The 27585-nt window shown below is 40.8% G+C and overlaps 1 protein-coding gene across 7 annotated transcripts in view; it reads right to left on the bottom strand.

The window, feature by feature from the left end:
- Nucleotides 1-27585, bottom strand: part of ARHGAP6 (Rho GTPase activating protein 6) — a 541907-nt gene that overhangs the window by 39039 nt on the left and 475283 nt on the right. For all 7 annotated transcript variants that reach the window (XM_070365358.1, XM_070365357.1, XM_070365359.1 and 4 more), the window contains exons 3-7: nt 19856-19927; nt 11913-12169; nt 9245-9440; nt 3650-3705; nt 727-877 (exon numbers count right to left, since the gene is read on the bottom strand). In XM_070365358.1, coding sequence (XP_070221459.1) covers nt 727-877; nt 3650-3705; nt 9245-9440; nt 11913-12169; nt 19856-19927 — 732 coding nt within the window. The remainder of the gene's footprint in view (nt 1-726; nt 878-3649; nt 3706-9244; nt 9441-11912; nt 12170-19855; nt 19928-27585) is intronic.

The raw sequence follows: 27585 nt of genomic DNA, 5'->3' as shown, positions 1-27585 counted from the left end.
GAGAAAGGTAACCTCATTTCCCTTATTTTCTTCTTCTTCCTTCCCTTGGTGGAAATCCTCACAAACTTTAGGGATCACAGCCCATTTGCGAACCATGTGGGAATGTTCTGAAATCTGACTTTCTAACAGTTTGGAGGCCCTGATCTGTTGAGCAGTACACAAGAGGTAGACTTTGTTGGCAATAAGCGAAACCCGGTACAAAGTCAGGGTCTTCTTCTCTGTTTTGAGCCTGTCACCTGCAGCAGGAAGGAACGCATGGAGGCTCACTCAGTTCCAGCCACTTCCTCCTCCCGGTCGCCCTCCTGTTCTCCTTTGGGGAGCTGTGCCTCTAGCCCTGAACCAGCCACATTACAAGTCCTAATCCTGGGCTCTGCCTGGAATATTTCCCATCCCCCTTTCTCACTCTGGGTTCCGGAAATGCACTCATTTTTAGGCATGGACTCAATCCTCTCTGTTACTCCAAAGCATCAGTTTGTAGCACTTTCTACTATCCTAGAGTCGTCTGAAGGCATCCCCAGTGTTTCTTGGCTACTTCCATTTGATTCATGGCAACTTTCTTCCTGCCAATTCTCCCCAGGGTAAGTCTCAGAAAATTCCCCCAATAGCCCGATCATTAGAGATAGATAAATCAGGTCAAAATAGCTATTAGGAAACATATGCACAAGGTTTTGATGAGTGAGTGGGACATCCCAGTAAGACATTCCTGCAGATGACTGGGTTACATACAGAGGGTGTTGATGAAAGCTGTGTACAGCTCCCTGGTGAGCAGGGGGTCTGGCATGTCCCTTAGGAACTCCTTCAACAAGGCAGCCACATCATGGACGCTGTGCTCTTCCTCCAGGGAGACATCAACCCCACGGTCAAACTCCTCACGTAGCTGGAAAGACAACGGTTCCAGTGGCAGTCTCAGAACAGCACACCTCAACATTCAGTGCCCAGCAAAAGAAGGGCTGTGACACGCAGCCTCGAGGAGTAGGTTTACCCAGACCCCGCCCAGACCCCAGGAAGGAGAAGCAAACAACGCAAACCCAGCCCTGAATAAATGAAGTGAAAGTGTTAGTTTCACTATATAGCCATCGGAGAAGCCGATATAAGCCCATATATATGTGTATATATCTATAGCCACCTGGTGGCTAAGACTGTAAAGAATCTGCCTGCAATGCAGGAGACCTGGGTTCAATCCCTGGGTCGGGAAGATCCCCTGGAGAAGGGAATGGCAACCCACTCCAGTATTTTTGCCTGGAGAATCCCATGGACAGAGAAGCCTGACGGGCTACAGTCCAGGGGGTCACAAAGAGTTGGACACAACTGAGTGACTAACACTTTCACTTTCATATATATATATACATATATATACACACACATAGGAAATGCATTATTAAATAAAAGTATGTGGGTTTACTGTTAATGACACAAGCAGCAGGGCTTGATAATGACATCCAGAAGGTTGGGAGGAAGAGCTAAGGGGTTAGGTCAACTCTGACTGTGGGAGGGAGGAATTAATCCATTGTATAGCAGTTTTGCATGTCAGCAATTTTACCACGTTGGAATTCTGACATTTTCCACAAATACTAGACAAGGAAGCAAAGAGATTTTTCTGCAAACAATGAAATTAAACACCCTGAGAAACCATTTGTTTCTCTGAGGCTTGAAGGGTGACAATACCTAAATAAAATCTGTCTTAGATTTGTCAAAGTAGCTTTATTAACGTTTTCCAGGAAGTTTGCCTGCCTTCATCATTACCCTCGCTCCTTTAGCATTTATCACAGTAGGAAAACACAATAGCCAGAAGGAAGTCATAACTCTACACCCTACTTTCATCTCGGACAGCTCAACTTCTCTTAGGTATTGTTCTCTGATGTTAAAATCAGTCAGTGAGTTTATGAATCTGCTCTAGGCAGTAAACTTCTGTAAGTGTTCGTGTGCTCTGTCACTCATTCAGGACAGATGTGCTGCCCATCTGCTGCGTACCAGGCCTTGGTAAAGGTCCTCAAAATGCGGTGATGAGTCAGGAGGCAAAGCCCTTCCCCTCCTCCAGCTCTCAGTCAGGTGATAAACTGGTAACCTCATCAATCACTAATTAGCTCTTAATACTGTGACAGTTGTTCTGAAGAAAAAGTGTAGAGGGTTATGAAGTGATATAACACCATCAATGGTGAGGTGGATCATACTTCATGCTTGAAATCTGACCACTTATTATTATTATATATATATTTTTTTTTTTTTTTTTTGAGAGTCCATAAGCAAATCTCCATACGAAGGTTTTCCCTTGGGTGAATAAAGATATATCTGAGGAATAATGTCTGTCACTAGCCACCTCACCACCTGATAAGAATGGCCATTACTGTCCTGAATGGCTCATCAATTCCAGGTCACTCGCCCTTAGTGTGCACCAGGCAGCCAGAACGAAGCAGGCTTCCATTGGCACCACCCCTATTCGTGACCATTCAAACATACTGTGTTACTTTTCTGAGCGAGAACACACACACACACATATGCGTGCGCGTGCCGAAAGAAAGGACTGTGGAAAGAGCTTGATCTAAACTGTGTGTCTTGAATTAAATGTCTTTATCTCTCTAAGCCTCAGAAGTGGGTGAAAAGGCTTTGTCTCTCAGCTGGTGGGCGAATTCAGTGAGGTAACGTTTTTGAAAATATTCTGCAGCTCTGCACAGGAGGCCTAAGAAATGTTACTATGCTATCTTCTTCCTGCTAGTCCTATTGTGAAATGTTAAATGTTGTTCAGTAGTCTCTTAAGTGACTATTATAAATAAAACCAACCAACCAACCAAACAGAAAACATACTTCTTTTGAAAAACCCCTTTTGTCTGGACAAGAAAAGACACAAGAAGGCATTTATTTCACTTAGTTTCAATAATATGAACAAATATCGTTTCTTCAGCTTCATCCAACTAAAATTATTTTCATTTGGCTTCATTTTTGAATTGCTGGGTTCCTTACTTCTTTCTGTTGGAACCAACAGAGGGAAAATAATATTTTAATTTTCTTTTAGCCAACATATGAATTCTTTTCTCAAAGGAAGGTTTGTCTTTTATGAAGCTGTCATGAACACAGATATCTGTCTAATCATAGGAACCTGCTTCTGAAGCTCTAATACCAAACTTCTTTTGCAAGAAATCTGGAAAGTGTTGAAGGAAACTGAGGGGTACAATCCCCACATGGAAGATGAATTGGGGAATCAATGGTTCCATAGAAAATTAATACCATTATTTTTGAGAAGTTAAAGCTATAAATGTAGCATTTTCACAGAAGAGATATTAACGGGATCACTCATATTGCATTTTAGTAGAAATGGGTACTATATAATTGTTTTCTGTTTATTTTCACTTACTGATCAGGTACGCTCTGAATCTCCTGAATTTACAGTGTCAATAAAATGTTTATAAATTAGTTTTGTTTTGTTGTACATGCCAGGGGCACGTATAGATGTTGTGCTTTCAATTGTATGATCCTGAATCTTTCTGAGCTTCTGAGTTCACCTTTTACTTCTTGGGACTCAATTATACTATAATCGGTGAGATGGTGCAGAAAAGATATTCAGAAATGAATTTGCATAAGCTCGAACTTTGCACAAGGTAATTCACCTAAAAGTCAAGTGAAATGTACAATATCATCTCCACTTTTCACTTACTTGTCTCACTCTCTTTTTTGAGCTTCCAACTCGGAATATCCCCACTGTCTGGAGGCCTGCAAATAAGGAAACAAAATCTTCAGTCCTGTTTTATGGTTTCAAACTGGAGCAAATCAAAATAGATATAAAACAGAATGCCAATACCACGCTGCAACATGCAGGGTAATGGTGACTTGACAGCAATGCACTAATGCTTATTTATGCCATGCTGGATTCACCAGGTACCTAGAAGTTAGCCCTGCTAGCACCAGGATCATTGTACATTAAACACTTCTGGTTAAACATTATTCTTGTGATATTATGTATTTCCACACTTTCTCCATATGAAAAAAATACTGTAACATTTTCTTCATTATACAGAAGAATTAAACATGAGCTTTCTATGAATTTCCAGCCCTTTATCAATTTGAAGATAGATATTTCTTGTCTCACTGATCATAATTAAAGCAGGTACTTATGAAAGAAAATCTATAATGTGTAAAAAATGATATACTTTAAAAATACCTGGTGTAGAAGTAATGATTTAATATTTTGATTTATTTCTATACAGTCTTTTCTCCATGAAAAAATTATATATAGAGAGAGGAAATGCTGCTGCATTTACTTAATATTATGTCACAAGAATTTTTTAAGCCAGTAAAAATTCTGTGTAAATGTTACTTAAAATGGATACAAAATACTCTATTACATGAATGTGCCAAAATTCACTTCATATTCTCCTCTGAATGACAATATATGTTCCACGAACACATATGCACTTGTTCTGATACCATAACTTGCCGATTAGGAACAACTCTGCACATCCATCTCAGTTTACATTTCTGATTCTCTTGAGAGCATGTCCTAGAAATGGGATTATGGGACCAGTGCATCAAGAAGATTTATCTAGTCCTAAATGTCAGTAGTGCCAAGGTTGAGAAGCCTTGCTCCAAAAAATTAGGTCTCTTAAACAATTGATCACAAATTAGAAAGGTCAACAGTAGTTCCTCAGTATCATTAAATATCCAGTCAACATTCAGATAAGGTTCACCAACTGTGATCGGTTGGTGCGCCTTGCAGTCTCTTAATGTGTATGTTTCCCCCCCTGGCTGTTTATACATTTTCCTTGTCATAATTGGTTTGATGAAGATATAGCACTGATTTCCCACCGTAGATTCCCTCACTGTTTGGATGAAGACACTCTGCAGTGCCATTTATAAGTTCCTTTCTCCCCTTTATTTCCTCTAAAGAGATAGAGTTTTCTCTTATTCCGCTTAGAATTTGGGGGCAAGACTACTTCACAAGAGCTATTACGCACTTCTTTTAAGGGGGCAGAGAATGTGTGAAGGACTTATTTTCCTATGCAAGCCATCAGTCACTGCCACTGCTGATCATCACCCACATTTACTGCTTCATTGCTGGCTTACTTTCTCTTCATTTGGGATAAGGGCAATGCCAGATTGTAACTGCCCATGTCTGTTTTGCTGCCACACGAAGAGGGCTGGTGTGAGAGTCAACAGACCATGAAAACATAGTAAACGGGCCAGCAAACATCATTTGCATCCTGAATCTGTCTGATCCTGAATCTAGATAAAACATTCAGACTCCCAGTATGTAAATGGGATTTTGGTGGGGGAGGGGGGTGTATGCTTTGCTTAATCTATTTTTATCTGGGTTCTTCTCTTGCCACTGAAAGAGTTCTGACTAGTCCAGTATATAATTAAATTGGAAAGAGTTTAAAATCTTAATAACATTATTTCTTTCCATCCTGAAACAAAGTAGACATCATACTTTGTTTCTTAATTCCTTAATGTCTCTTGGTAAAGCTTTGCAGTTTTTTTCACAGAAGTTTCTTCTTATTTCAGGTATTCTAGCTATACTGTATGTTTGATATTAATATAAATGAATTATTTTATTGGTATAGTACATAATATTATTGCTCTTATAGAAGACGTGGATATATTTTTGTATATTTATTTTATGGTCTTGCCACATTGTGTATTAGGTATAAGACTTTTAAAATTGGTTTTCTAGAGTTTCTCAGTTAGAAAATATAATACATAAAAATATCCAAAAATATAATATAAAAAAATGGACTTTTTATCACTTTTATATCTTATACGTGTTATTCTGAATTTCCAGAATAATTTGAGAGAATCATGCTGAGAGGCTAGTCATTGCTGATTTGCACAAGTACATATTAGAATCAAACACAGAATTATATTTCTTTATCTACAAGATGAGCATAATAAGTATCTGCTTCAAAAGTTGTTCAATGATTCAATTAATCAATGCATATAAAATGCATAGACTTGTATATGGCACCTACAGAGAGATATAGGCCCTGACTGGTCTAAATGAGAATTTCCATGCAAAACAGAAAACTGTATTTTAATAGTGCTGTGTTGTGCTCAGTTGTTCAGTCGTGTCCGACTCTTTGTGACCCCATGGACTGCAGTCCACCAGGCTCCTCCATCCATGGGATTCTCCAGGCAAGAATACTGGAGTGGGTTGCCATTTCCTTCTCCAGGGGATCTTCCTGACCCAAGGATCAAACCTACGTCTCCTGCATTGGCAGGCAGATTCTTTACCACTGAGACAGTTGGTAAGCCCTTATTATAATAGTATGACTTCACAATTTTAATTTTGGCTGCATTATTTTCTTGTTGGTGTGATGGTTTCCAAATAGCTGAAATTTCTACATAAGTGAGATATCACATAAGGGCACTTTCTTCCCACGTGAGACTATTCCTTTGCTTGAATCCCTACAGTCTGGGCAGAAATGCCTATTTCTATGTCATTATTTCCTCAATTATAGTACTTTTCCACTCAGTAAAGGTGACCGTGATTTTGAAAATAACAATTAATAGCTAGTGATTGATTACTGTAATTTCTATGTATCGATTATAATCTAAGTTTTTAATTAATTAATTTTTAGGCAGAGCAGATGACAGCCTTCAGATAGCCAATGCCATTCTCTGATATAAGCTTTAGAGTCATTTTCCTCAAGAAGATGCAGTCCAGGCATTCAGTAACCTTGACTTGAGACAGTCACTGAGAAAAAACAGGTGTCCATCAGAAAAGTCGTAGATCTGGGAAAGAAATATGACATTGCTGTACACTGTCCCAGAAATTGATGCAATCACTTTTCTCTCCTTTTCCTCCCCTTTCCTGGAATGGGAACTAGACCCCGGCCACCTGAATCTCAGGCTTAGGGAATTCAAGTAAGGAGGGCAGGCATAATAAATCGGCACCCCGCCCCCAACTCAGCCTAAATCTGAGACAGAGGAGAGTCTGACTCTTTGTTATGTTGTCTGGTTTTTCGTTTGTTTGTTTGTTTTTGTTTGAAATGTGTGGTTCAGAGAAAGCAAGGATGGTTAAGGAAGTCTGGCCTAATAGTAGAGAAAGCATTTGGTGAAGTAAAAGTGGGGAAGGGTAGTGTACACGAATATAGATGGAGTCAAGACTACTGTCCAAGACCGGTTTATTTTTTTTCCCTCTCTCTCCATTTTTTTTTTTGTTTTGTTTTATTATTGAGTGTGTAAGTCCAAGACTGATTTGAGAGAGAATGAAAAGATCTTTGACAAATATCTATAAGGCTAAAGTGACTCAAACTCTCTGCTATCCATTTCAAAAACTGGCAAATAAAGTCTTACAAAAATTGCTTTTGAAGTTTGCCCTTTTTTTGTGATTAAGATTAATATCTGTTTGAATTTGAGCCTGTCTCTTATTTTTTCCAGAGCCATTTGGTCTAAGCATCGTGGAAACTCAGAACAGAATCAGGATCTTGAAAGACCATGCAGGTTATCTTCTTTCCTTTAGGCCCTCAAGTGCACTGGAACTATTTCCCACCCCACCCCCACCCCATGAACTGCCCTGTTTTTCAGTAATCTTAAAGGAAATGCTATTTCACAGAGTAAAATTCATGAAAATTTATTTTCCAACAGAAAATATAAAGACATGCCAAGTTTTCTTTCACAAAAGCAGTTACTCAAACTGTCACTGCAATTTTGCATGATTGGAGTAGAATTTTCTCATTTAGAGTTCTTTAAAGTGCCTATGGTTACTCTCTACATTCCTTACAAGGAAAAATTATAATTATAAAAGTATGAGTCGCTTTTTCTACCTTGTAGCAAAGTATAGGCTGAATTTATGTATTTATGGTACTGAACTCTTTACTTGCTAAGCTATTTTGAAAAATAATTTTGTTCATGTAATACTGATTGAACATTTACATTGTTATCATGATACTAAGTTTTGGGAATTCCAAATGTCTAAGATACTTTTCTTGATGTCTAGTTTATCTTCTAAGGAGAAGACACAGATAAACAAACACATGAACATACATACATACATCTACATATTAAAATTTTGTATAAGCAAAGTTTTCACACATATTAATTATATTAAGTCACTCATATGTATGTTATCTAGTGATTTCCATATATAACAAATTGATTAATTTTTGTAAAGCCCCACTTTTATTAGAAATAGATGAGAATGTTAATGTAGTTATGTCTATATATCTTCAGGATTTGTTTTTCTGTTTCTGTTTTCTTTATTATGATGAGTACATCACTTTTATAGTAAAAAGGTAATTACAGTGATGTATGTGAATTATTTCTCAATAAAACTGGAAAAAAGAAGCAATTAATAAACTCTTCTCATTCCATAAAATGCATGCTAACGTGATAGCAAACAAATTCAGGTTGTAGACATGGCAGTTTGATGAGCCAAAAGTCTAAAGTTCAACAAAGATTTTAAAGAACTGTACATAGCTTTAAAGTCAGCATATTAAGTGGAACTGAGTTGCCAAAAGGGGTACGATGAAGAAATTTTAAGTGGACATCTTTCCACAAAAATGCAAATAACAATAGAGAAAACTATTGTCCAAAACTACATATTTTCTATTCACTTAAGGAATGGTTTCCCGGTCTCTTCTTTTAAGAAGTTGATTCTTTCTTTTAAAGGAAGCCTTGAGTAACCTCAACATGTAAAGAACATAGAAGTGGCTCTGCTTTGTTTAAAGGAGGTCCTGAGGTCCTGAGGATAACCCCGGAGAAGGCAATGGCACCCCACTCCAGTACTCTTGCCTGGAAAATCCCATGGATGGAGGAGCCTGGTAGGCTGCAGTCCATGGGTTCACTAAAAGTCAGACATGACTGAGCGACTTCATTTTTACTTTTCACTTTCCTGCATTGGAGAAGGAAATGGCAACCCACTCCAGTGTTCTTGCCTGGAGAATCCCAGGGACAGGGGAGTCTGGTGGGCTGCCGTCTATGGGGTCGCACAGGGTCGGACACGACTGAAGTGACTTAGCAGCAGCAGCAGAGGATAACCCAGCCCAACACGCCTTGTCCTCCCTTCAATTTCCTGTCTCCAGTGTCACTTCTGAGGACTCTTTGGCTCTAGGGAGTTTGAATATCATCAAGTTTATCCCCCCTCATATCTTGTTTATCCCTACTGGGGTTATGCCAACACTATGTAAACTTTCTTCACAAAGGAAATTTCGATCTAGAGCCTGATCAAATGAATATAGAATTGAAATTGAATGTTTAAATGAATGATGCTTGAATACATGAAAGTACTTGATTGCTGACACACAACTCTGCTTACCATGTTTTTCAAGATGTTGACAGCAGCTGTCCACCAGCCTCGGGACCTGCCTGTAAATAGGATTCAGGCTGAGTTTCTTATCTCTGGCTTTTTCTTTTTTATTTTGAGCCTCAGCAGGCAAGGAGAGCTGTAATGCTTCCAGCAGTCGAGACTGATTGTCATCAAGATCGGTGATAGAATCCACTGACATTGCACCCTGCAAATTATATACAGACATGAACAAAGAGTACAGATGGAGAAAATAAAAACTGCTTCGCCCAATGCTGTCCAATAAATACTTTTGCCCACTTAAAATTATACTGTTTAATTGTGCTGTTTCTATTTTAAAAGGAAAAAACCAAACACCTTTTGAAAAAGTTGGGAAACCTTCACGACATGGGGTAAGGTACTGACAGTTACAATTTCAACAATAGACAACTTTTTCCAAATGGAAGACAAGAGATGGCAAACATACAATTAAAATAGTTTGACCCAACCACTTCATTCCTTGAAACAAGAAAAAAAATATCACATACTTGATGAATGAGGTAAAGTCAGAGAACGCTTGTGAATTATAAAAAAACAACAACAATTCAACTATGGCTCTAGAAAGTAGATTTTAAAATAGGATTCCATAAACAGTCTTAGTTTGGTTTTCCCCAGAAGTGGCACAATGTATTTTATTAGGGGAACAGTCCCAGGAGATAGCTGTGGGGGAGTGGGGAAATGAGAAAGGCAAGTGAAGGCAGCCAGCAAAGGGAGCCTCGCCAAGCCCGTGACAAACCTGTGCGCAGCTGGAGCCCAACTGCCCTGGGAATCTGGACGATCGTGTCAGTCATGTACCTCAGAGCTATTCCTGCTAAGGAGCGAGGGAGCTGAAGTATTTACCACAAGTCTCCAGAGTCACTGATTAAGGGCAACTTCTGGCAGGGGTAGGGAGGCGACATTAATGTCTTCCTACTTGCAGGCTGTCATCTGCACGGGTGGGTGTCTCTGGCCATCAGAGAGAGCCTCCAGCCAAGAGATGAGGTCAATGACAGGTGGAAAAAAGGCTGGAACGCTAGGAATGGTTAAGAGCTGAGGGTAAGGGCACAGGGCACCAATGATGTCTGTATGGCCACCCACTCTTTGATGAAACCTAGAGGAAGAGGTTGGCAGCTGCTGTCCTAGCAAGGCCTGGACAGAGGGGAGGGCATTGGGGAGGCCCATTGCCTGGGCTCTAGAGTCTCAGAAAGCTCATACATGGCATTTTGGTGTCATTGCCTTGTAGACTTATACACACAGTCTGAGAGATTATGATGGGACTGGAAGAACACTTCCATCATGCAAATTCAAATATTCCAGGATGCTGTCATTTCTTCAATGGTAAACACAGGGAAACCCTGGAAACACCGGTGGGTGGCTCAGGTGCCCCTGAATCTTGGAGAGGTTCTAAATGTTGGAGGCTGACTGAGCATTGTGGATGTTAACTGGAAAGTGTCTGGGGTTTTAACTAGGGTAAGAGTTGATGGCTGGAGATGGCAGATTTGGGCTTTCAGGCAAGAGGAAAAGGAGAGATCTCTCAGTGACCCAGGAAGTTTCAGAGATATTTATCTCCTGATTCAGCTAATCATCAACCAACTTGCCTAGAAACTCAGCTTTCCTGGATTGAAATGTGAAATCTAAAGTGCTAGATAATAGCACGGTGCCTGGAACACAGTACTCACTTAATAAATGGAGCCATATTACTGTGTGCTATGCTAAGTTGCTTCAACTGTGTCTGACTCTTTGTGACCCCATGAACTGCAGCCCGTCAAGTTCCTCTGTCCATGGGATTCTCCAGGCAAGAATACTGGAGTGGGTTGTCATGCCCTCCTCCAGGGGAATCTTCCTGACTCAGGGATCGAACCCATGTCTCTTATATCTCCTGAATTGGCAGGCGGGTTCTTTACCACTAGCACTACCTACCATGTTATTACAGTATTGATTTGAAAGAGGATATGTGTGTGTGTTTCTACAGTTATGTTGGAGAAAAAACCCACGCCCTATTGATAAGAAAAAATCTCATTGTTTATGAAGTAAGTGTAAGTAAGTGTTAGTAGCTCAGTCCTGTTTGATGCTTGGCAACAACCCCATGGACTGCAGCCTGCCAGGCTTCTCTGTCCATGGGATTCTCCAGGTAAGAATACTGGAATGGGTAGCCATTCCCTTCTCCAGGGGATCTCCCCCACCCAGGGGTCGAACCTGAGTCTCCTGCATTGCAGGCAGCTTCTTTATCATCTGAGCCACCAGGGAAGCCCTGCTTATGAAGACCAGTAGCAAATTTACTTAGCCAGGCATAGTTCTTAGATGAGTGAAGAGATTAACAAAAACACTTGGCCCTGCCCTCAAGCCTCACAGTCTCACCGGAAATTCTGGTAACAACAGAAGATCACACTAGAGCAGGATCAGTGGTGATGTTGTAGAATGTTCTGAATATCATGGGTAACCAAGGAGAGGCACCCAACACCTTTGAAAGGGGTCAGGGAAAGGTTGTGAGGGTGTGTCAGGTGTCTCGGGACAACGCAAATTCTCCCTGAACGGGGTTGTTGACAGATACTTGGACACAAACTGTATTTCCAGGTTTCACATAAGCCAAGACTCAGAGAATAACCTTAGAGCTTTTCCGTTGTCCTAACTTCAGTGTCAGAGAAAACACTGGCCAACTCACCCTCCTCCTGGGCCGAGGAGCCGGCTCCGGGGTATTGGGAGACGTTGACTCATTTGGTGTTTCCGAGGTGGAGCTGAGAGATGAGTTACTGCTTGAGAGTTCTTTGTTTTGTCTTTTATTTCCAAATGGGAGGAGGGAAGCCACAAAATCGGAGGCATCCTTGTGCTCGTCCCTCTGCGAGTCCTGCTTGAGTTTATAGGCACGGTCATTCGCGATAACTTGGGATAAGGGCATTCCAAACGCTTGTGGGATGAACTCTGGAATCAAAAGAACAAACATTCAGAGGAAGAGCAGACCAGGGAAGACTCTCAGTCATGTTGCAGACTGAAGGGCAGACATATTCAAATGACTATTTTCTGAAGAACTGATTCATCCAAAAAATATAGAGGTGACTTTTGGGTTTGTCAGGGAGGCCAAAGTTTCTATCTCAGTAAAAGAAAGTCAGTTTGTTTAAAGAACAAGGGTTTTAGAAATCTAGGCTTCCAGCTTTTCTCCATGTATCTCAAGAATGTTTAAAGGAAATAACTTTATAAAGAAAGGTGACATTTTTGATAGGATGAACATGGTCTATACAGGCCATGGAATTCTCCAGGGCAGAATACTGGAGTGAGTAGTCTTTCCCTTCTCCAGGGGATCTTTCCAACCTAGGGATTGAACCCAGGTCTCCAGCATCAGACGCATTCTTTACTAGCTGAGCCACAAGGGAAGCCCAAGAATACTAGAGTGGGTGGCCTATTCCTTTTCCAGTGGATCTTCTTGACCCAGGAATCGAAATGGGGTCTCCTGCATTGCAGGCAGGTTCTTTACTAACTGAGCTATCAGGGAAGCCCCCTCATAAGTACACCATTTTACAGACTTAAGTCTTTGATTGATGTCTCAAGAACCCCCAAAGCTTACAAGGCCTGAGAAGACTCTGTGCATATACATTTATTCAACAGGCACTTACTGAATACCTATATGTACTGTGTCAAGCTATGCAGTGGGGAGTATGCTCTTGCAGGCTTCAGAATGTGGGGTGGGGTAAGGGAGTAGAGAATCAGATACATAAATAATTATAATTGAGTCTATCATGTGCTATACTGGCTTCCTTGGTGACTCAGTGATAAAGAACCCGCCTGCCAATGCAGGAGACCTGGATTCGATCCCCTCTGCGTAGGGAAGAGCCCCTGGAGGAGGGCATTGCAACTCACTCCAGTATTCTTGCCTGGAGAATCCCATGGACAGCGGAGCCTGGTGCGCTATAGTCTACGAGGTCTCAAAAGAGTCAGACACAACTGATTGACTAAACCACCACCACACGGGCTGTTAAGAGAGATGCAGAAAGCCTGAAATTCAAGTAAGTGGTTACACTTCGAGGTTCCAAGTCAAAGACCAGCGCCTGAAATGACAACCCAAGAGGCAGAGGAGCAGCTGGGGAAGGAGTTTGTTCAGTTCTTTCTTTGTGTTTTTTGTCCCCACGTGCTGCCTCCAGTTGCTGGGTTTGTGCTGTCACTCTTGTGATCTACATTCAAGCCATTCTCCTGGCCACACAAAGAAGTGGGTTCTCAGCACCAACTATCTGGTGAAGGGCCCAGGATATAATGTGTTACATCCTCCAGGAAGGACAATTTTGGGGAAGGAGCATCACAGAGATGGAGACAGTCGCATTCTGGATCTCTAGAGTAAATCCATTTGTATACACATACATTGTAAGCACACCAGTCCTTAGGGCCAGGCATTTTATTGGTAATACTTTACATTCATGCTGAAAAGCATTAAAAATTAAATTAAATGGATTATTTCTGTGAGGCTCAAAATTACATCTCCTAGCAGCAGAAACTGGAGTCTAGCCTCACCCTTGTTTTTATAACCCTTGTGAATAAAACCAGAATGATCAAGGGAAAACAATTCAAAGGTTGAAAAGGCGAACATTAAATCAGGTGGAAAGAGGCTCTAAAAGGTTTTCCCCTTTGATCCATGGCAACAGCTTGAACATCACCCGGCTAGTACTCAAATCTGCAGTAAAAGCAGAAATGGCACTTGAAAAGTCTGCACCTCTTGTTCTGTCAAAACATGCAATTTATTTTGAAGTGAAAAATCAAAACTTCCACATTTCTGGATTTTCAGAGGCTGCTTCTCACCCTCTATCACCAAACTAGTCGACACATGATGATACAAAAAATAATTTAGGCATTTGTTTTGAGGATCAATGTGGACAGGGTAGTAAGATCCAATAGTCACTGCTGGTAAAAAAAGGTCATTTTCACTACTAGCAAAATTAGAGACCAAACAGGCAGCTCAGGATTTATTGTGTTTATCAGTGCTATCTTGTCTATGGGAATAATCAAATAGTTTTCCTTCAGAAAGGTTGGGCAAGTCTAGGAACATGTATATGGCAAGGCTGACAGCTATTTGGAATACATAAAAACTTTTGGAGAGTAATAACACCAGAAAGGACATTGATAAATATATCAAATGACCTGTGTCTGCTCAAGTAGGTATATTCATAACAGGGATTTAATATGACATGAGGAGTATTGATTTCTTTTTGAGACATGTTATCCATATAAAGGGAACCAACCAGCTTCGGCTAGAGATTACTAATATCCTTGGCAAAAAAAAGAAATATGGTTTCCTTCGGTATCTGTCATTTTTCATATCTAAAAGTCTGTTGCTCTACTTGTAAATTGGAATCATGGAATACAAATGAAGCAGATGGAATACATAAAGTCATTCTCCCCAAATGACTCTTTCACTTCTCTTTTCTTTCCATTCAAGAGATGCAGCCAGGTATAACAGGTTTTTATTTCTAATAGGCTTTCTTCCCTGGCTGAGTTTATTTATTCTTTCAGTGGTAGTGTTTTGATGTAATCTCTTTAATTTCTCATTGCCTTCTCCGGAGAACTCTCACAAGCTTGAGAGAGGAGATAGATCCCTCTATGCCCTGAACTTGTGTCACAGTGTCTAGTCTCTGGAAAGTTCTCGGCAGGGTTCCTTGCATATAATTGCTTCTCGAAATGTGGTTATTGTAAAAGCAAGGATTTAGCCCAACCGGGTTGAGCAAAACCTTCCTTTTTGTGTAAATAAAGTGCTGGGCACAGGCTTATCTGTGGGCTTGAACCTCTTCTGTTGGAGGGAAAAGGAAACCTACGGACTCTGTGCTGATAGCTGTTAATAAAATTGATAATGGGTTTTTCAAACCATAAAGACATTAACCAAGAGTCAGTGTTTTGGGGCCAGGGACAGTGTGTATCACATTCTGATCTACTGTCTGTGCTTCCTGAGGAGATGGCATCCCCTGCCATCCTCACTGCAGACTGTCTCTGTTGCCTCCCCGTGGTCCTGAGCCCCTGGAGGTGGTGTGCTGGTCTCTCAGCTCCCTGCAGCAATTTCCAGATCCTTCCCTCCCACTGCGTGGCTGAAACCTTGGGCTGCAAGCTTCCTTGGCACCCCTGCTCATTGCTATCTTCTATCCTGGCAGTCAGAACCCTTGGCCACCATCATCCCAGGTGACGTGGATGTCTACCTAAATGACCCATCTGATTCTCTATCCTCACATCTCCTCGACTTCCTCCTCCTCTTCTCTTTTCCTGCATGCCGCCTTTTTCACCAGCTCCCTTGGTCCCAATCCTGGACCTTACCTTCACCAGAACTAAGTGCAGGGCAGCAAAGGAGACACAGATGTAAAGAAGAGACGTTTGAACTCAGAGGGAGAAGGAGCAGGCAGGATGATTTGAGAGAATAGCACTGAAACATATATATTACCATATGTAAAATAGATAGCCAGTGGGAGTTTGATGTATGATGTAGGGCACCCAAAGCCAGTGCTCTGGGACAATCTGGAGGGATGGGGTAGGGAGGAGAGGGCTGGGGTTCAGGATGGAGGGGACACATGTATGCCTATGGCCGTTTCATGTTGATGTATGGCAAAAACCATCACAATACTGTAAAGCAATTATCCGCCAATTAAAACAAATTAAAAAAAAAAAAAGCGATCTGGCATCTGGATTCAGGCTTCCTCCCTCCACTGTTGTCTCACACCTCCAACCCAGATCATGTTTTATACTGCGGTGTGACAGTCCTTTCAAAGATACCATTAAGCCATCCCTCCTTAATTTAAAGAGTAGTAACAAATACCTGATGTTTCAACTGTTATTTAATATGACACAGAATGAAGTTGTATCAGCTATTCTTCTATAGGGGCTACTTCACAGCTCACATGTAGTAACACGTCTAGACAGGGAGGGACAATAAAACATGGCATGATGTCATTTCAGCATAAAGAAAGGTGCTAGACCCGGACTATCACCAGAGTTTACGTCGATAAACATACGGCATCATCCGAAAGTATCCTGTAGAGTGGGGACCTAGCTCCCAGACCTAGGCTATGGTAAAACCTATTCCCCTTGTGCTCTGATTAGAAAGAATATTAACTGGAACAAAGCAGCTATTTTTAAACCTTTTTTTTTTTTTCCCAAAGTGATTCTTTTTGACAGAAGAAAGAAATTTTCTGAAGTTCTGAAAGTTGAAAAAATACTTTTGGGATGCCAAGTAATTTAACTAAGAGAAATGAAGGACTTAGAAGTATTCTGTATGAAAATATATGTTTTCTGAACCAGCATCAATCCTGGCTTCCAGATGGAAATTATAAGTCATATGGGCACTGCTTAAAGTGGCAGGAGGGACACAGAAGTGTCACAGGATCTGCTGCATATTATGTTAAGGCAATTTAGTAAAACACGGGACATGATTCAGTCTGATTGAATCAATTAATATAGCAACAAATCAAACATTTAATGAGTCACTCTACTGGGAGAGCAATTTGATTCTAAAAAGCTGCTCCTATCTATTTTTAGATGACTTAACCCAAAAGGTCATTTAGAGTTTCCTGTTTTCCTTCTTTTACTCTTGAATTCAAATGATTGTCATTTTTCACATGTGCAGCTGTTATGAACCCAAATGGTAATATTGGAATGGAAGAAAACAATGTGAACTGGCCACAACTGTGAGAGCCCTGCGCACTGCTCCATCACACCCTGGTTCCCAGGACATCCATGTGATGGACGTGTGGCCATACAGAGGACTTTCTAGTCAGGAAAAAAGCCATGTCATTAAGCTTGACTTAAGCCTAGGATATCATCTTTTTAACTATCAAAGCTACAAACAAACAAACACAACCACCTCTTATGCCATATATCTTGATATTTCTTTCCTTAGTTGGATGCATGATGTATCCTTTCCTTGGAATCACCAGAATCCGCCTTCCTTTTCCCAGGCAGCACACCGTGCAACCTCATAGAACACTGCCAAATTTTCAGTGAGCCTATATAATATCTAAATACAATTTGGTCTGAAAAATGTATACTAGCCCAGTGCATACTGGTTGATTACTTCCCCTGGCCCTTTCTGCCCAACCTTTTGGAGAAGCACACATACATCTCCCTCTGCTGAGGGAATTAAAACATCTGCAAAAAAAAGAAATGCTCATTCTGTTTCATTTAACATGAATGGGCACTTCTGAAGAATCACCTCAAGTCTACACTTTGAGTGTTCAGATCCCAGTACCAATATCATCATCCTAGAATAAACAACTTTAAAGATAACACATTACTAATATCAGTCTGGATGATCCCTTTAATAAATCTATAACACCGAGGATCACTCTAATCTAACGAGATAAAGATGGCTCATGGCAGGAATAGGATGAGTAAAAACTCTAGTTTAAAAAAGCTACCCTGGCTACTAATATTTATTTAAAATATAAGGCCATGAATTTATGAATTAATTGAACAGAATACAATTTTTCAGACAATGATGGGTAGCTGAAGAAGAGCAAATATTGTTTGCATTCTTTATGCTAGCATTAGATTCTGCTACAGTAGACTGTGCCCTGATGAGTAAACTGGTTAGTATGGACCAGAGTTCTCATCTTAGAAGGTGCACATTGGTAGTTATAAAATGACTCATGCCCAGTACCTATAGAGACCAATGGGGTCAGATTTTCAGGGGAACTGGGATATTTAAAGGCTTCACAAATTATTCTACCAATACAATGTAGTCAGGGGCAGGGATCCTTGATATGTTCATGTCCTTTCCTCCAGCTGGAGGTAAACATTTGAAATGTCTGGAGATATTCTGGTTGGGGGCAGTGGTACTGGCATCGAGTGGTAGAGACCAGGGACGCTTATATTAAACATCTCAGACAATGTGCAGGACAGCCCCCACAGCAAAGAACTGTTTCGTAGAAAATATCAAGAGTCCCAAGATTGAGATATCATGCTCTAAGGGCAGTAAAACACTAGTTTTCTATTCTCTAGAATTCTTTTTAAATTTTATTTTTAAAATTTATTTTTTAATTGGAGGAAAGTTGCTTTACAATATTGTGATGGGTTCTGCCATGTGACAATGCAAATCAACCGTCATCATACACATATCATACATATATATCATATATATCACCTCCCTCTTGAGTCTCCCTCCCCACCCACTGCCCCACCTCTCTAGATCACAGAGTGCCTGCAACTTCTCGCCAGCTATCAGTGTCATACATGGTAGTGTATATATGTCTATGCTACTTTCTCCATTCGTCCCACTCTTTCCTTCCCTCACTGTGTCCGTAAGTCTGTTCTCTATATTTGCATTTCCATTCCTTCCCTGCAAATAGGTTCATCAATACCATTTTTTTCTATTAGGATTCTTTATCTCTTTTTAGTCCAAGAACCAGATGTCATGACCCTTTAGGCACAATTCAAGATATGGGTGTAGAGTCTGGGATCAGTGGTGTATCTAGGTCTTGTCTAATACTTATCACAATGCATTTATTTTTATACCTTTGATTTCATTGCCTTTCATTACTTTCAAGCAGAAATTTGATCATTATATAAAAGAACGCCAAGGCAAGACATATGGCCTCCCTTACTCAACACTCATTCACTATGACACATAAAATGGAAATACATTCATATGACCACATCACTCAGCAGTCATTTCATATGAAGACATAGAAACAAGCCACAAAAAGATATGCTGGGCTAATGGGGCCCAGGTGCCCATTATGTGGGCTCAATGAATATTAGTTAAAAAGGAACACAAATACCTCTGCTGCTGCTGTTGCTAAGTTGCTTCAGTCATGTCCGACTGTGTGCGACCCCATAGACGGCAGTTGACCAGGCTCTGCCATCCCTGGGGTTCTCCAGGCAAGAACACTGGAGTGGGTTGCCATTTCCTTCTCCAATGCATGAAAGTGGAAAGTGAAAGTGAAGTCGCTCAGTCGTGTCTGACTCTTAGCGACCCCGTGGACTGCAGCCTACCAGGCTCCTCCGTCCATGGGATTTTTCAGGCAAGAGTACTGGAGTGGGGTGCCATTGCATTCTCCGCCAAATACCTCTGACAGAGTGGCTAAACTATTGGTTTCCTAAATATCCACAGAAGGGGACAGTATGAAGAGAGTCAACCATTCCCAAAACCCACAGGGCAAAAAAAAAAAAATGAGCATGCTGTGATCTAACATTACAATGCTGACAACAGCCCATCTTCACTAACCATGAGGATGAGACTATTTCTTTCCAGTAGAAATGGTAGGCGAATCCAAACTCTTTGTCATTCAACTAGCCCTGCCTAACTATCTAGATTTGCCAGACAGCTGGTTAGCGTTAGAGATGCTATCCATGGCTACTCAACCCAGGTTTTCCTTATACACTGCTGATTGGCCAGCTTCATAATTGGAACCATGAACTTGGCATGAATCATACTTTGCTCAAACCAATTGAACTCATCAGTTCAGTACAGGGCCACTCAAACACAAAAGAATAGACCCAAACTGCCTTTAATGGCATTCCACTGTAGACATCCAGTTTACATAATAGAGTTGAACCACGTAAATCAATGCAATTCAGAAACCCCAGCAAATTCAACCAGTATGCTCCATGGAAGACACATTTGCTTTAGTTCATTCTGTCTTTTACCTCTGTCTTTGTTTTTCTCCTTCCCGAGTGAATCCAGTTTCTTTCTCAAAGATTTCTTTCTCTTTTGTCCATCTGTAAATATTAAAAAAATGAAAAGTTGTAAAAACAAGCAGATAAATGACAGTTTACATTTTCAATAAATACATTTCAGCAGAAGTGTGACCTCTCACTTTACTCATAATTTGGCATTTTATTATTTTTTTTAATTTGGCATTTTAAACAGAATATTGGCCTTGAAAATACATGAAAATTCTTAACTTGGATTGAACTTATAGCCAGAATCTTGGTGTGTGCTCTTTAATTCGATTTCAACCATGGAAAGTACAGAAAACTTGTTTCCTTCAGAAGCCATTTAGTTTTGACACTTAGATATGTTTGCTTTTACTATTACATGAGTTTCTTCATATTTATGCAAACTAATGTCATCTCAAATTAAATCTCCATGAGAGGGGAGTCAACAGTACACACAGCTTTGACATCCATGAGCTAATAGAGTGTAACTGAATAAGGAAGTGAATTTGGGGTCCATAGAACTCAAATCTAATCATTGTTACACCATTTACTAATCTTGTGACTTTGGATAAGTCTCAGGGTCCTCAACTATAAAATGGGAATTTCATGGAGTTGTTGTGAAGACTAAATAAAATGTTGCATATAAAGTGCTTAATGGGGAGCCTGACACATTCTATAAATTCAGATCTGTTCTCTTTCAAGGTAGGGGGGTCGGGTTTCATAGTATTCCATAGTATGGCTATACCATAACTTAATTAACCATCCCCCATCACCCCCACTGACGGACATTTGGGTTGTTTCTAATTTTTACTAGAATAAGGAAGGCATTTATCCTTTTAGCATCTTATATATATGCACTTGCAACATATGTACTTCACTGGTGAACTCACTAAAGAATATAGATACCTTCTATATCAGTAGGCAGCTGCAAATGAACTCCTAGTATGTCATTATAAAATATTGGCAGTCATCATAGTGAGAATGTGTTTTGGAATAATGCAGCTGTCCACTTCATGTGTAGGAAGTGCAAATCAGGACTCTGCACTGCTACCCATCAGTAGAAATGCAGCCCATGCTGCAAGGAACCTTGGGTTTTAAAGGGGATTAAGAATTGTTATTTTTCACAAGATATCCTTAATAGTGTAGTAAAGCAAGAGATTGAGTCCAATACAACTTAAAGGCAAGACTGTTATCAGGACAAGACAGACTAGGCATTCGTCAACAGAAACGAACATTCCTGGGATCCTCATGGGGCTGCAGATGTTCCCCACACCCCCTCTCTGAATTTTTGGAGTCAGAAGACATCACAATATAATCAACAGGCACATGCAAGCCCTCTTTCCCTTCAGAAAGCAAAGGATATACCCATAAAATGGACATAGTTCATGACAGTCTTCACTTTTGCAGTTATAAAATATGTAGGTGAAAATGATGTAAATCAGTTGTGATGTGGCAAAGAGCCATCAATCTCTTTCATCATGTGTATGTTCTTATCTTCAGTATCTAAAAGATGATCTCACCACCGGGCCTACCATGATCTGTTACATCATATAAACATTAATCTCTATGTGTTACATCATATAGACATCACAGACATTATCATATAGACATGTTATATCATATAGGCATTAAACATACTAATTGCACACGATTCTAATCTGTTCTTCAAATAGAACTGACAGGTCTTTTACTTTGCAATGCTGTGGCCACCTGAAGCAAAGAGCCAACTCATTGGAAAATATCCTGATGCTGGGAAAGATTGAAGGCAAAAAGAGAAAGGACAGCAGAGGATGAGATGGTTGGATAGCATCACCAACACAATGGAGATGAATTTGAGCAAACTCTGGGAGATAGTGAAGGACAGAGGAGTCTGGTGTGCTGTAGTCCATGGGGTCACAAAGGGTCAGACATGACTTAGCGACTGAACAACAACAATACTTTGTTCATCAGTAGTTCATATCACCAAATAAACTTGACTATATTACGAGCAGATTCCTTTAAAAATTCTATCATCTCTTCGTTTTAATAGTTGAGCCAGAAGAAAAATTAAACCATATATTAAATCCTAAGGGATTTATTTTTCATAACCAGTGGACATATCCTAAATTTCAAGCAAGTTGTCAAAAAACCAGAATACATGTAGGATAGGAGACATTTTCTTTTAAGATAGAACAACTTTTTAAAACTTTTTTTTAATTAGAGGATGTAGGACATGTGTAGATGTGTATAAATATAAATATACAGTGTAAGTAATAATGAAGAATTCAACTCTCACATAACCAGCAGCCAAATTCAGATGTAGACTATTGCTAGTACCCGAGGAGCCTCCAGAGAGGGCCTCATACTGAAGGTATTCTTTCTTGCTTCAATTACATATTTTAGTCATTAATACTTGCTAAAAATCACTCTGTTGAGGCAGGTAGTGAAAGTGTGTGACTTAGTTGTGTTCAAGTCTTGGCGAACCCCACCAGGCTCCTCTGTTCATGGAATTCTCCAGGCAAGAATACTGGAGTGGGTAGCCAATCCCTTCTCCAGGGGCTCTTCCCAACCCAGGAATTGAACCCGGGTCTCCTGCACTGCAGGCACATTCTTTAAAAATGCCCCTAATTAGACAGAGGTGAACGTTATTAATAGGCAACTAGACAAAATGATGGATGATGTGCAATAACATGTGAGGAGGCATGGCTTTAGCCATTTTCTCATTTAAAATCCTCAGGAAAAACAAACAGAGCTGCGCAATAAAACTGCTCACTCCTTCCTTGCGATCCGTCAGTAGTTTTCTGATTGACTCTTTAGTTTTTGAAGAATGTCTTTTGTTCCCACAGAGCATAGAGAATCTGCTCAAGAGACTGCTGTACCATGTACTTACAACCATACAGAACAGTTTATGTTCAACCCATCATTCCCCAGATGCCAGAAAGTGTGATAAGGGCAATTCTATCTTGTAAAGTAATTTAAGCTTCCTGCAGAGAAGGCAATGTACTCTTGCCTGAAAAATCCCATGGACAGAGGAGCCTGGTAGGCTGCAGTCCATGGGGTCGCGAAGAGTCGGACATGACTGAGCGACTTCACTTTCACTTTTCACTTTCATGCATTGGAGAAGGAAATGACAACCCACTCCAGTGTTCTTGCCTGGAGAGTCCCAGGGACGGCGGAGCCTGGTGGGCTGCCGTCTATGGGGTCACACAGAGTCAGACACGACTGAAGCGACTTAGCAGCAAGCTTCCTGACTATCCATGCTGCACAGCAATGTTTTTACAGTGCAAATAGTGATCAGCATATGCTTAGAACCAGATATGGAACAACTGACTGGTTCCAAATTGGGAAAGGAGTATGTCAAGACTGTATATTGTCACCCTGCTTATTTAACTTATATACAGAGTATAACATGTGAAATGCCAGGCTGGATGAGTCACAAGCTGGAATCAAGATTGCTGGGAGAAATATCACATCTTCGGATGTGCAGATGATACCACTCTAATGGCAGAACGTGAAGAGGAACTAAAGAGCCTCTTGGTTTGGGTGAAAGAGAAGACTGAAAAAGCTGGCTTGCAACCCAAAGTTAGAAAAAAAAAAAAAAAAAAAAAAGCTAAGATCATGACATCTAGTCCCATCACTTTATGGCAAATAGAAGGGAAAAAAGTAGAAGCAGTGAATATTTTATTCTTGGGTTCCAAAATCACTGAGGATGGTGAGTGCAGCCATGAAATTAAAAGAAGCTGTGACAAACCTAGACAGTGCATTAAGAAGCAAAGACATCACCTTGCCAACAAAGGTCCACATAGTCAAAGGTATGGTTTTTCCAGTAGTCATGTACAGATGTGAGAGCTGGATCATAAAGAAGGCTGAGCACCAAAGAATTGATGCTTTTGAATTATGGTGCTGGAGAAGACTCTTGAGAGTGACTTGGACAGCAAGGAGCTCAAACCATTCAACCCTAAAGAAAATCAACTTTGAATATTGGAAGGATTGTTGCTAAAGCTGAAACTTCAGTACTTTGGTCACCTGATGCAAAGAGCTGACTCATTGGGAAAGAGCCCAATGCTGGGAAAGATTGAAAGCAAAAGGAGAAGGGGGTGGCAGAGGATGAGATGGTTAGATAGTATCACTGATTCAATGGACATGAATTTGAGCAAACTCTGGGAGATACTGGAGGACAGAGAAGCCTGGTATGCTGCAATCCATGGAGTCACAAAGAGTCACCTCCCTCAAATAGACACCATATTTGACACCACAAAGAGTCAGACATGACTTAGCAACTAAACAACAACAATATGCTTACTAACTGGTCCCAGAGTGGGCACTATCTTATGGGCTACAGTGGCCTGGAGAGAAAACTGGGGTCACACATCCTGATCAAAGGCATCTTGGACAAAGCACTAGAGGATTGCCCTCCATGTGCCTGCAGGAGACCACATCCTAGATGGGAGGGCCCACAGACATACATGAAACAATAGCAGGTGGTAAGACAGCAAGCCTTCCACAGCCAAGTGACCAGAGGAAAGGAATCACTGGTATGGAGTGTGGTTAATCCAGCCATCTTGAAAGAGGCCAGTACCAAACAGGGTCTCTGGAGAGTTGAGAACAACAAAACATGAGGTTGTCCCTCTAGGAGAGGCTTTTCATGGTCTCACTTGCTGTCAGGTAGTGGTGATTTCTCTAGCTAGATGAGAAGCTCTCTGAGGGTAGAACCATATCTCCTAGGCTTTTGTCTCCCTCCAGGTAAGGAGCACAGGGCAGGGCATGCCATGAGGACTTGTCAGCACTGTCTATGACCAGAAGTCAGATGGAGGTTTTGGGTTGGTTCCAGGAAGAGCCCAGGACCACTGAAGTATACAATTCCTAATTTTAATCAGATAAGATCAGATTCAGAGAGTTCAGTTCAGTTCAGTTCAGTCACTCAGTCATGTCCGACTCTTTTCGACCCCATGAATCACAGCACGCCAGGCCTCCCTGTCCATACCAACTCCCGGAGTTCACCCAAACTCATGTCCATCGAGTCAGTGATGCCATCCAGCCATCTCATTCTCTGGCGTCCCCTTCTCCTCCTGCCCCCAATCCCTCCCAGCATCAGAGTCTTTTCCAGTGAGTCAACTCTTCGCATGAGGTGGCCAAAGTACTGCAGTTTCAGCTTTAGCATCATTCCTTCCAAAGAAATCCCAGGGCTGATCTCCTTCAGAATGGACTGGTTGGATCTCCTTGCACTCCAAGGGACTCTCAAGAGTCTTCTCTAACACCACAGTTCAAAAGCATCAATTCTTTGGCGCTCAGCTTTCTTCACAGTCCAACTCTCACATCCATACATGACCACAGAAAAAACCATAGCCTTGACTAGACGAACCTTTGTTGGCAAAGTAATGTCTCTGCTTTTGAATATGCTATCTAGGTTGGTCATAACTTTCCTTCCAAGGAGTAAGCGTCTTTTAATTTCATGGCTGCAATCACCATCTGCAGTGATTTTGGAGCCCCCCAAAATTAAGTCTGACACTGTTTCCAGTGTTTCCCCATCTATTTCCCAAGAAGTGGTGGGACCAGATGCCATGATCTTCGTTTTCTGAATGTTGAGTTTTAAGCCAACTTTTTCACTCTCCTCTTTCACCTTCATCAAGAGGCTTTTTAGTTCCTCTTCACTTTCTGCCATAAGGGTGGTGTCATCTGCATATGTAGAGGTTATTAAAGAGTATTTTCCATATTAAGCTGATTCTAGAGATACTAAGGGTAAAAAATATTGTCCAAGGAAAGACTCATTTTTGGTGACAGATGGAAGAGTAAGGGTTACTTTTGGGGAATGGTGACTGACTGCAAAGGGGTATGAAGGAGCCTCCTGGTGTGCTTAGATTGTTCCTTAGCTTGATCTGGTTGTTGGTAACATGATCCATGAGCTATATGTATTAAAAACCCATTGAGTTGTACGTGTGGACATTCATATTTATTTACATCACTATATATATGTTATTCCTCAATAAACATAACAAAAGACTTTGTCATTTTTATGGAATGGCACCAATATAAAAATTACATGAATCGAATGGGGATGCAAACCCAGCACAAAAGTCTTGCACCACCAGAAAGTTCTCGTACCTCTAACTTTTCTAAATATCTGAATGCCCATGATCTCATCCAGCAACCATGACTTCCTTGTGACACAGGCATACAGGGACAATGAAGAGCTGGGTGATTTTGGAGTATGTACTAGAAGCTGAGCATCCATGGTCTCATTACATTCTCATAGCAGCTCTACAAAGCTCACACTATTATATTTTGTGATTTTATAGATGATGTTAGGAGAGGTTAAGTAACTTGTCCAGGGCAGAAATTGGTAAGGGATACATTTAAAAACTTACACCCAGGATTAGCCCACACCAAATTGGTCCTCTTGATTTCTCACTGTGCTGTAGTGAAGAAAATATGGTGTCTATTTGAGGGAGGTGACATTAAAGACCAGATACAGGGAGCAACATGTCCAAAGTAATACAGAGTTACAGAGGAAAGAGAAACTAACAATATTTGAGTTCTAAATGTTCACCAGGATGGGCATCAATTATTTTTGCATGTATGATATTATCTAATACATATCAGCATACAATCCACTCATGTAGCCTTTTGATCTATCTATCTTGCAGTTGAGAAAATTAACATCAGAGAACTAAAGGAAACTGTCCCCAAATCGCAGGACTGGTAGGTGGTAGAACTGTAATCCAAACTCCTAATACAGCTCTTTCTAAAAAGCCTGACTCTGTCTTGAGAGGGGTGGCTTGGAGAACTCAGATACTTGTGATGAGAAGCTGAAAATCCTTTGTTTACGGTCACTAGGCGTCTGCATCATGAGAGATGGTTGTGAAGGTATTTGTAAAACAGGGGCTGTTCATCTGTGAGGGTCATTTAGACTCTGCCCTACAAGAAGTCTGAGTGATGGGCAAGAACATGGTAAGGCCCATTCCTTAGTGAAGCAATAGCAGAGAATGGATGTAGACGGCCAAATTCAGAGATGCACCTGGATATGGGACAGGGCATCAACATTTAAGTCCCTTTAAATTCCTTCACTCACAGAGTTCCATAAAGATCACATTATTGGAAAGGAGAAGAAACTGCCTGTGCAAATTGCCTGAGACATGAAATGAAGTCAAACAGAACTAAGTGCAACTCTGGGGACAAAACCCTCTTCTGATGCTGCCACAGAACTAGTCCAGTGGGTTCGACATGACCATACCCACTTCCCCACCCCACTACTCCAGTTGTGTTTAGCCTGCACAGTGATTGATTGATTGATTTAATTGAAGTATAATTGATTTACAATGTTGTGTTAGTTTCAAGTGTACAGCAAAGTGATTCAGTTATACATATGTATGTGTGTATGTGTGTGTTCTTTTTCAGATTCTTTTCCCTTATAGGTTATTACAAAATATTGAATATAGCTCCGTATCCTATACACTAGGATCTTGTTCATAATTTATTGTATATATTCAGATCGGATCAGTCGCTCAGTCATGTCTGACTCTTTGCGACCCCATGAATCGCAGCACACCAGGCCTCCCTGTCCATCACCAATTCCCAGAGTTCACTCAGACTCATGTCCATCGAGTCAGTGATGCCATCCAGCCATCTCATTCTCTGGCGTCCCCTTCTCCTCCTGCCCCCAATCCCTCCCAGCATTAGAGTCTTTTCCAGTGAGTCAACTCTTCGCATGAGGTGGCCAAAGTACTGCAGTTTCAGCTTTA

Source organism: Bos mutus, chromosome X (genome assembly GCF_027580195.1).
Source record: "Bos mutus isolate GX-2022 chromosome X, NWIPB_WYAK_1.1, whole genome shotgun sequence".
NCBI lineage: Eukaryota > Metazoa > Chordata > Mammalia > Artiodactyla > Bovidae > Bos > Bos mutus.
This window is presented reverse-complemented; position numbering and strand designations above follow the sequence as displayed.